This window comes from Phytophthora infestans, genomic scaffold (genome assembly GCF_000142945.1).
Source record: "Phytophthora infestans T30-4 supercont1.75 genomic scaffold, whole genome shotgun sequence".
Classification (NCBI taxonomy): Eukaryota; Oomycota; class Peronosporomycetes; order Peronosporales; family Peronosporaceae; genus Phytophthora; species Phytophthora infestans.
The window spans coordinates 248,295-259,380 of NW_003303684.1; the positions used below are offsets into that span (position 1 = coordinate 248,295).

The window sequence follows — 11,086 nt, forward strand, 5'->3', positions numbered from 1 at the left end:
AAAGAGGACATAGTAAAGCAGCATCTTGATGAGTTAGCATAAGTGGAAAAAACACCATCATTCTTTTCGAATCATCTTTCGTACAAGGTGGTTCCTTCGCTACGAGCCCACCACCATCTCGTTTGAGACAGAAGCTGTCTAGTGTCTTCCCCATTTTCAGCAACTGAGCTTCCAATGAAGCTCGGTGCTTAGGGAACTGATTGAGCGGCCAGGGCTTGTCTTGCCGATAGTACTGCATCACAGTGTTGAGAGCTTTTGGTTTATCTTTCTCTCTACCTTCTTAAACGCAAGATACATACCAAATTTATCCATCACACACACAAACATTTTCCGCTCTCGTCACTATCAATGCACTTCCATACCAAAATTTATCGGACCGAATGATCTTATCGGACATGTACTAAATGGATGGTACAAAATAATAATAACCCTCAAAACAAATATATAAAATCTAAAGTTTAGATGCTGTGGGCCACAAAGGTAAGACTTATAATATGAGTAAAAAGAGTCCGGCGTGCAGATGGTGGCAGCAGTGAGGACGGCGGCAAGCGAGCGTGGAGACGGGCGCAAGGGTGGCGGTGACCAAGTGTGGTGACAGCGACGACAGTAGAAGGGTGGCGGGTGACCAGCAGCGGAGACAGCAGCGATGGCGGAAGCGAGTGGCTGGCGGTGAAGAGAGGGCGACGCGGCGCGGTGATGATGAGCAAGATGGACGTGTTCGGCGCGTCGCTCGGCATAGCTGTGGTGCGACGGAGCTCTGGTGCATCGGTGGGGAAGCTCACGGTAGGGACTTTGGAACGTCAATAAGCGGGCCGTGGAGAAGGAGGATGCGACTACCAAGGGCAAGAAGGATACGTGCGGATCAGCGTGGCGTTGCTCCAGTCGGAAGTGTTGCATATAGGATGAGAACAGCGTTCGGAGCCGGTGCTAGGTGGCCATAGCCCGGAACAGGAGCCGGATGCCGCTGCATGAGGATAAGGCAAGGCGGAGCGACAGGGAGTACTTATGTGTACAGGATAATACTGTGGTAATAAGAAAATGCAATTCATGTATCGGTACTTGTACGAAGTCTGCATTGAAGTAAGCTCCGTAATACGTAATACGTAGTATCTACTAGCGGTGGTACTGATACGTGGAGGATGTTGCATGTATTAATACACGTAGTACGTCTTTATAGAGTCGCTTAATAAAATAACGCCGATCCACCACTTTGCCGTCAACCCTCGCCGTAGAGCTGGTGTTGCCAGCCTGGTGACTTTATTGCTTCCTACAAATTGCAGCTGATTAACCGTTTTTAGAAAGCGCTAATTTAGTCGCATGTACCGGTCGGATAAAATGAAAATATGCGTGTGATACGCCGACATCATAATATTTTTTAGCATACTTTCCATGCCCCTCGGACCGATGTGGGGTTTAGATGACCTACCTAACCCCTTTTGCATTTATTGGCCAGCACTGACATATTACTTGGATATGATTGGTTATCCAAAACAAATAATACATGATTGGTCATTAATGATGATACTAAACTTTAGAGAAGTCGGATAAGATGATATTCTTCCATATCGATTGATACTTCAGTAAAAGGTTAAGTGCTACAAATTCATAACACCCAGTGGCAGCGTCTACTATAAATGTGCTAGTAAAACGACAAACTATTTGGGGTTCGTCGGTGCTCTTGGCAATTTGCTAATTCGTGACACTTTCCAGCATGGGCCCCGAAAAGAAGTGCGTGTGCAAGTAGAGCTCCTAGGCTCCTCCTCGTGTTGGGTCTTTCGACTTGCTCTTCGTTTCGTCACTTTGACTAATCTTTAACCTGCTCGGTGTAGAAGTAAGAAGCCATCAGCGTCGACTACGAGTGCAGCTATCGCCACGAATGAATATCCTTTCACCACTCTACAATTATCACTTGCATGGTGTAAAGATCGAGCTATTAAACATAACGTTAGTAGGGTCCTTAACCATGATTTTCATACGGATGAACTTCGTAAACGAGTAGAGGAGGCAGAGGCCCAATTGCGAGAAGAAGCCAAGATCATCGAACGAATGACACGCGACAACAAAAGCAAACAGGATCAGATCAACGCCATGGAGAATCTGCTACAACGTGAAGCTGAAAAACACCAAGAAATGCGGCGATTACTGGAAGACGAGCACGCAACGCAGAAACATCAAGCTGATCACGAAATCGAAGTACTGCGTCGTCAGGTTTGCCAATTGGAACTTCATGTGGAGGCGTACGACGTACTGGAAGCTGCAAATGGCAAGCTGCGCGATCGTGTGGAACAATTGATGCTGGAGATGGAGCAGGAGAATAAGACGCACGCTGAAGAAATTTATAAAGTGCGTCTGGACATGTTCAACCACAAAATGGCACTAGAAAAGGTAAAATTTTGCACAAACGAGGTCGAGGGCTTGTTATGTAAACAGTCTTTTTATACACTGTCTGTAGACATTCCGGAAAGCGCTTCAAGAGCTCGATGCAGATTACCTCAAGAAAGCATTCCACGCTATGTCGGAAGAAAGTAAGGTGCGTTGGCATGAGCTGATCTTTGTTGGGTTCAGACCTTTTAGACCAAAACTTCTGCTACTTACTACTAGAACGCTTTAGTAGCGAATGCTAAACTCAAAGATGAGTTACAGCTGCAGAGCATCGGTGTTGACAACCTGATGCATCGATTTACACAGCAGGCAAAGCACTTTCAGAGAATGGTGCGTACATACTAGAAGCCGTACGAATATTACTCATTGACATGATACCGTAGAAAGTAGAGAACGAGATATTGGAGCAGGAAAGTCACCTTCGACTACAAGAGGTGGCCGCAATGAAGAAAATTCACCTTACAGCTTCACGAACAATCGACAAACTCAAGGAAGATGTGAATAAAGAGGAGCAGGAATGGAAAGAGCACACAAATAAAGTGGTTGAAGACCTTCGCCACGACAACCAACATCTGCACAAGCTACATGAACTAGCACAGGTTGGTATCCCATCCGACTTGTCCTAACAGTTATGCAGCTTCAAGTAACCTTCTTTCGTTTTTGTTTTGTAGAAACGTTGCAACAAGTGGAAGTCAAGATGCATGGAGCTAACGGAGCGAGAGGCCGCACGACGAACAGATGAACAACGTGCCCAGACTGCCCCAGCAGCAGCCACAGCGCTATCATCGATGATCCGAGTGCGCAGTCAGCCGGCGTTCTCTCCGCATGTAACACCGACTATGAGCTTCTCTGCCCGTGACAAAGGCCCCAATATTAACTACGATGAAATGTGGAGTCACGCTTTTGCTCTTCGAACAAACCAGCATAACGACTTGACGATCGGATTTGTCGAAAAATTTGACAAGAAGACGAAAAAACTTGCCAAAGTTGTCCTTCAGCAAACTGAAAGCGAGACTATTGTACCATCAGGTACTGACGAATCGATCGAGCAGCTGCACCGAATAGCCACCTCCGCTCTGGACATGGTCTCAGCTAGAGCTGCAACGAGTCAGACTTCCAGAAAAAAAACGCATCGTCTTGGTCCGACTATTGTGCCGCGCAAAGGACAGAGTATCGATGCGTTTAATTTTGCCAGCTAGACATGCGTTGAACTCACGTGTGATAACGAAGTTAACACTGATACGTTTTCGAAGTACGATTGATAAATAAAGCACGAAATTTCCATCGGGCTACTTAAAAATACTTGGACCTTACATAGTGCGTAAGCGAAATGAGACCACCCGAAGCTGCGCTTATCCGCGCACGAGCCAAGGCACCTCTACCAGATCTTCTGGTACTTCACCTCTCCAACTCGGATATCGAGTGTATCAAGCATCTCGAGCTGTGTGAAAAGCTCCAGTCACTATATGCGGACTGCAACCACATTAAAGACCTCGAAGGGATTATCGAGCTGAAAAAACTGTGGCGAATCGACCTCAATGGAAATCTACTTAAGAATATCCACGCGTTGACTTCTTTTCGGGCGTTGGGTTTCTTATATCTCGAGCGAAATCGCATCTGTTTCAAGGATTTAGTTTGCCTACGAGAGCAGCATTTACTGGAGTTGCGATTAGCTGGGAATGATGGTCTGCTCAAAGGCAACACAATTGAGGAATATCGGAAAAAGGTAGTGGCATTACTACCAAATGTGTGGATCCTCGATACCCATTTCGTTTCTACACATGAAAGACAACGATCGATCGAAGAATTTGATGACTTCGTATTAAACCTTTTCGACCTACCCCATAGATCTTCATCCTTAGTGGACCTTAAATTTGGCTCTGCGACTGACGTATGGGTTGCGAAGGAAGACACTGCCGAGTTGACACCAAGCGCAAGGCTCATTGATATCGCCCATAGACGTGCAAACTCGACCGAGTTGCTGGACTTGAGAAGATTAAACGCTATCGTTTCGTTTCACAATGCTGAATGCGCGCTGCACAATTCGCATTGCCATTTCTCACCCTCCAAGCACGCGCCAAATTCGCGATGGATGCCTAAGATATGGCTGGACGAGGTGCTGGCACTTTCACGTCGTACACGGATTGAAGTCATCGCCCTATTAGCTGCTTTTATTCAATTTCGTTTCCCGAAGATACTCCTATCCGAAGCCTTGGCAATTAAACACCTCGATAGTCCCCAGTTTTCATCCGAAGCTATCCGAGATATTATCAATCTCCCTCCATACGCGCTGGTGGCACTGATCGCTATCGCTCGACAAGTTTCGCTTGAGAGAGAAGAGAAAATGCGGGAGGAGGGCAAGCCAGAAGTGGAGAATCCTGACTTTAAGGACGAGAGTGAACTCCTCAGAGCTATCCCACCGCTTTTTGCGACCCTCCTTCCCTCTGTAAACCCGACAAGTGACTTTGACCCACAAGCAACGACGATACGGTGTCGCCGGGTCATTAAGATGTTGTCCAATGTCGCTTCGTTCCCCGATCTGGAGACGATAACTTTTAAAGGGAAAGGGAAGCGGGAGGCTATTTTCCGTGATCTCGTACCTTTGATCCGAGCAGCTGAGGCTGCGTCAACAAGTCTTGCCTCTCATAATGGACGCAAGGTAATTATTCCGAATGTTGCCGTTTGCAAGCACAAGGCTGTGTACCACTCCTCAAAAGCTAGGAGTGGCCTCTATACAAAATGGAAACGTAATGCAATGCCACAAGACGAGGACCGAGTGGCGGCAACAGAAACCACAGCTAGACGGAAGCCGAAGCCTGGAGACTGGATCGAACTTAACTCGAAACAGTTCGTGAAGATCCAGTTCTCGTCTGTGGATGGACTATTGGTCGTAGGTGTATTGCCCACAAACACGTCTCGTTCGATTACGCTCGCTATGGAGCAATTATCCCGAGTCTCCAGCATTGTATGGCGCGTCAAGTACCTTACAAAGCAACAAGCGTTGGAGATCTCAGCAAGCAATTCAAACAACACACGAACTGGCAAGTTGCACCGAGACAGTGAAGCGTTTCATCGTCATGGCGCTGCTCGCAATCAAGGTTTCCCCAACCATTTTGTGACGGCTGAAATGTTGGAAGACATGAACCGCGAGCAGAACAGCTCGATCCCGTCGTCAAGAGAGACGAAACCGGTCGAGATCTTCAGTACGAACGACACGTTGGACGCCAACTATGTGCTCACATCACCTGACCATATTTCAGCCCAGAATTATTGTGCTGCTAATTCGTTTCTTCTGCAGCGATGCCAGCCTAGAGGTCTATGGAGCCCAATGAGGCTGAGTGCACCTTACAATGTCCTAAGCAACCAACCGACGACGACTCGATCGTCGTCTCTCAACGACCTAAAGGTCCGGAAGCCTCGCATACAGCAGAGTACCTTAAATGCACCTCAATTGTCGGACACTAACGATTGGCACGTGATCCGACGGGCGATGCAGGCGCAATTGGGTATTGCAGACAGGTTGGAACGCAACGACAGTCGGCCATTGACCGATTTGGACGCCGGCCTGCAAACGCGCACTGACGCCTCCAGCTTCCTCACTGCTGCATCAGATCGCATCTCTAATAGTGCAACTGCTACCGATCAATTTGCAAGCGATCGTCCTCGAGTCGAGACTCCACAGAGGAGCAGCAGCTCCCAGAAACCCGCGATCGGCGGCAGTGTGAAGCTCGCGCCAGCGCGAGTTTGGCACCAAGTCGCCACCAAGACAGAGTTCGTCGTGGCAGCCCCTGTAGTCGCTACAGAAGCGCTCAGTGCCTCGCACAGCGCACCGGTGCTGCCTCGACAGATCGCGGTAGCCACGCCGAAGTTGAAGTTATTGTTGCCGTCGCTTCAAAAATAAAATCCTGAAAATGTTTCGTTTCTTTGGTAGGCAAGATAAAAATGCAACCAATCAGAAAGCTTGTTTCATCTTCAACAGCTCCTGTTTTTCGAAAGTCTCATCTCACTCTGCAAAGCGCAACAAACAAGCCCAAGCCAAGTTTATCAAGCAACTTTCCCCCTCTACCCGTTCCACAATGGCGACGATGTCCATGATGGTCGACAGCGACAGCATGCTAATGGACTCGATCCCGCGTCTCCGTTGGAGCCCTAAGAACAACCGTTTCCACTTCAATATGCCGGTGGCGGCCGAGCCAGGCGAAAACGGATTCGTACTGCTGCAGGAGTACGAACACACGGACTCGCTTAACTCCATGAAGCTACCGACCAAGGAGCGCCACCACCTGGAGGAAATGGAGCGCATCAACAACCTCATCAACGACGTGGAGAACTCAGTGCATCTACACGAGACCGTCAAGGTGCTGGAGCAGAAGCGTATGCACCACGACGAGTACCATGAACGCACGATCAATGACGAAGAAGAGCGGCCACAGGGCCTCAAGAAGAAGGATAGTTTTCGTCAGCGACAGCCGCCTAAGCGCTCGTTCGAAGGACGGCGACAGAAACCCACGCGCATGGGCCGCGTGCACCAGCCCAAGTAAGCGACGATTGAAGCTGAAAACAAGAGACACCCGCGATGGTTTTCACTGAGGAATCCCCTTTGAGATACGGTGAAAACATACAGAAAAAGAAGACAAGAAGGCGGGCGTGAACTTCTGCGCCAAGATGTAAAGCTATCAGAAACACGGCAGAAGTTACATGTAATAATACATTTCCCATTTGGCTGCTGCGATGCCAGTTCATGTACATTTGCCGCCAGGAGCTAATTGTGAATTAATGACGGGATTTCACTGAAGCATTGTAAAGTGGCAGCCGGAGAAAATGTCGAGAGGGGTGTGATTGATACGCATTGTTAGTGTTTCGGTCGTTAGAATAGTAGAGTTCTGACTCCAGGTCCGTCGCGTGGCCAAGAATACTGTCACTTTCAGTGCACCACAGATAAAAGTACCCGTCTAATCTGAAAATTTATGTCAGAGCAAGGGGGGTCCGCCTGGTGTTTCAATTTCCGTAATTTTCTACTAATGAGCCGAGTATGAATATACCATTTCCAAAAAGCCATTATATAATGAATATAAATACCTTAAGATAGAAAGAAAATACCATGTTGTGTTAAATTAATGAAATACACTAAAATTATCTGTGTCGTCGCCCTCGCGCTTAAGTACGCCTATTTTATTGTGAGTTCTAGTCAAAATTTCCGATTGAACCGCTCCGGAGTTTCGATCTGAGTTTCGCCCTACCTATCTTATAGGGTATTCCAAATAATGGTGTGTATCTGACCAGATTCCCAGAGAGAAACCTGCAAGCAACCACAACACGAGTGCAATGGAGGCGAGCTCAAGACCAAGCAGGGGGGGCGTCGAGGTGGCGAGCCCAAGCCCGAGGACTGGAGACATGGAGGCGACTAGTGCTAGCGAGCGAGAGGCAACAACACCAGCCAGATCGACAGCTCTGAGATCACAGCGAAGCTCGACGCCTCATACGCGCGTCTCTCCGTATCCTGAGCGGGCACAAACTCCAGTTCGACGGTCGCCAAGCGCAGCGCACTCAGAAGAACGTCGGCAGCTAACGCTGGTGGTCCAGCCAATTATCAAGGCTACAATTGACCAGCGAGATGCATCTGGCGTCACGCTAGATGAGATGACCGTGTGTGGAGCCACGTTTAACGACATTATCACTTCTCTATTCGAACAGCTTCGTAGTCACATCAAAGGACGGGCAGTTAAGACGAATGGCGAGTGGTCACTGCAGACTACTTTCCAGGAAGAATGGCATAAACTCATGCAATTCAGATTCAAAAGGCACATGATCGAAAGCACCAAGGCAGAAGACGCTTGGGCACAGTGGGTAAAAAGTACACACCGCCACACTGTACAGCTTCTTGTGTACGAATTTGGCCTCGCAATAACAAAGGCGCAAGACCTATTGAATTTAAAGAGGCGTGCATTCAACCTCCGGAAACCGATCGAGCTGGTGCAGCTGCGGAGAGCACCACATGCACGATGTGGTTGTCCAACTGCAGCAACACTGGGGGAGCACATTTCAAGGGTCGGCGATTGTTTGGCGCATGTGGGCGAACTCTATCACGCGTAACTTAAATCGATCGACATGGACTGATGCAATTTCAGATCCACCTCCGGAGCACGTAGCATATTTACTAAACGCAGCGGACTCGCGTCTTGAGCAACACATCTCAAACCTCAATCGATCATCTCGGCTCGCACTGGACTGTGTTGCCGCAGCTATTGCATATAATGAGCAAATCCGTCGTGATGTTGACGCATTAGTAAGACGGGTTGAAGCACAAAAGAATCGACTAGCTGACAGAAAGACAATCATCGAGGCATTCATTGACGAATTACTGCCTCCCTCACCTAGTGATGTCATCGATCCTGTTCCACAGATTAAAAACATTGCTGACATCGATCATGAAGAGTAGATAGTAAATTGTAGGATACTCAGTAGCCTTACTACTGGTGCGTTACAAATCCTAACTCATCTTCACGGCAGCTTCACCGTCCCAAATGTCTGGTACCTGTCGTTTCTCCTTAGAGAGTGGCCCGACTGGATTAAAAATGCCTTGTTTCATCCAACCACAGTGCTCAAACACGCGTGTTATGTCGAACGATTCAAAGCGCTGGAACGTCTTCACAGCGAACGGAGTCAGGTCCCGGCCACTAGATTCGTCATAGTGTCGCATAAAAGCCTCCATCACGTACCCAAAGAGAAATTCAATGGGATTAAAAAATGGGCAATACGCCGGCAAGAAAATAGGGACCACGCCGACACTTCGCAGGTAGTGTATAATCTCTGGATGGCGATGGATTGATGCTCCATCGAGAATCCACACCGAGTTAGATCCCGGGTATTGATTTACGCGCCCACGTGCTGAGTACACGAAATCTTTGCAGCAATTCACGAAGCTCAACCTGTCGAACGTTCCTTGTGTATCGTAGTAGTCGAGTAAACCGTTAGCTCCAATAAACGCTAGCACTAAAATCCTTGGCTTCCTCTGAAAGTCTCCACGTACGGCAACCTTTTCTCCCCTCATTGAGTATCCTCTTTTTCGTATCATTCCGCGGTTATCAAAGGATACTTCGTCTAGGAAGACAAGGTTTTGATGACTCCAATTAACAGTACTGAGCTCCTCAACGAATCTGAATACATCGCTTTCTTTAATATGCATTGCACGTCTTTCAAGGACCTTCCAAGTAAGTCCGAAGTGGTAGATAATGCCTCAAACGGATGACTTTGAAATCGAAATGTGGTGAGCTTCAGTGAAAGCAGCTTGTGCTTCGTCCAAGTAGGCAAGCGGTTTTTCTGATAATAGTTGTTGAGCCATTCTCTATGCGCTGATGTAAACTTCCTGTCCACTTCTGTGTTCGCCCGCTGAAATGTTCCTGTGTCCTCGTAGACCTGTATCCAGTTACCGATGGTTCTTACGTCCTTGTTGTAGACATGAGCGAGCCGCTGGTGAATGTAGCCAAGATTGTAGAACGCGGACAAGCAGTGGAACACTGGGTTTGGGTGAGCATGTTGCTTAGTGGCGGCCAGCTCCGTTTTCGCCAATTGTGCGCTGCTGGCGAGCGAGCACATCTTTCCTCTTTTAGCCAGTAGTATGCTACCGAGCGGTTGCGGAGCCGTTTATAGATTTGATCGAAGCGGAAATCTCTTGCAGAATCGACAATACTATGGAATGGTGCACGAACAGCTCTTGGAAACTGATACCTGCAAGTAGATGAGTTTTCTCAGGCACGCTGAGTATTCGATCTAACACAGGCGAGAACCCTTCAGATGCCAGGAAGTTAGCAGACGGCACGCGCCCCTAGAGTAGCCCATATTAAGAGACACATAGATCTCAGGTTTTCTGTGACGGGGTCACACAGCACCTTGCGCTAGAGGAAGTTAGCTTCCGAGAGCTTACAAACTCTCAGTGAACGGCAGTTCACAGGTCCCCTCTTTACCTAAAGAGAGCGAAGTGACCTATTTAAGGTAGAATGTAAACGGAGTATATTAATAGGTAGATAAAGCTTGGATTTTATACAAACTATAAGTCACCAATAGAAATGCAATGTCATCAACCAATGGTTGGCTTTGACGACCTTGGTACTTTGTACCAAATATCCCGAAGTATGACGTGTCATACTTCATGTTACCAGGGTACACTTAGGGATACGTACCCCGTTACATCCTCCCCCACTTTGGCTCGGTTTACCGACCAATCAGAATGAAGAGGTGCTCGTCACAATCTTTCATTCTCAAAGTCGAAAACCATCGACTTGGCCGCGCGAGCGCGGCAGAGGCTCACTTCACAGTTAGAGCCTCGAGCAGCAGTCTGTGCGCCCTTCTTCTAGGTCTTCCACTTCGACCGCTAGCCATGCCTCGTGGCACTGCATTGAGCGGTGCGAAGACACGCTCCAAGACTGCTGCCGGAAAGGCGCAAGCCAAGAGCACTAAGCCTCACGGCAAAGGCTCTGTACTTATGGAGGCTACTCGGGTGGCCTCCGAGGCGATCGGTTCATCAGGCGACAAGGCTGTGGGCAAGCGAGCTAGCAAGTGCCGCAGCCCGTCACCCTCGGCCTCTCCAAACAATCGTCCGAACCGTCGGTTAGTAGAACGTGAGTTCGACTCTGGCAGTGAGGACGAAGCCGAGTCCGAGAGCACGCACGATGCTCCTGCGGGCTCTGCGGGAGCGCACAGCCCA

General features: G+C 48.4%; 3 protein-coding genes across 3 annotated transcripts; all 3 read left to right on the top strand.

Moving 5' to 3' along the window:
* Positions 1-1,876: 1,876 nt before the first annotated feature.
* Positions 1,877-3,581, top strand: PITG_19117 (uncharacterized protein; the record flags this gene model as incomplete). The annotated part of the gene is made up of 6 exons (XM_002997387.1): positions 1,877-1,916; positions 1,997-2,385; positions 2,453-2,530; positions 2,602-2,712; positions 2,766-2,981; positions 3,054-3,581. The coding sequence occupies 6 exons, from the start codon at positions 1,877-1,879 to the stop codon at positions 3,579-3,581; spliced, it is 1,362 nt and encodes a 453-aa protein (XP_002997433.1).
* A 131-nt stretch (positions 3,582-3,712) lies between these two features.
* PITG_19118 (uncharacterized protein) lies at positions 3,713-5,445 on the top strand (the record flags this gene model as incomplete). The annotated part of the gene is made up of 5 exons (XM_002997388.1): positions 3,713-4,702; positions 4,757-4,874; positions 4,944-5,015; positions 5,181-5,356; positions 5,443-5,445. The coding sequence occupies 5 exons, from the start codon at positions 3,713-3,715 to the stop codon at positions 5,443-5,445; spliced, it is 1,359 nt and encodes a 452-aa protein (XP_002997434.1).
* A 952-nt stretch (positions 5,446-6,397) lies between these two features.
* PITG_19119 (uncharacterized protein) lies at positions 6,398-7,114 on the top strand (the record flags this gene model as incomplete). Its single annotated transcript, XM_002997389.1, has 1 exon — positions 6,398-7,114. The coding sequence occupies one exon, from the start codon at positions 6,558-6,560 to the stop codon at positions 6,921-6,923; it is 366 nt and encodes a 121-aa protein (XP_002997435.1).
* Positions 7,115-11,086: the final 3,972 nt, after the last annotated feature.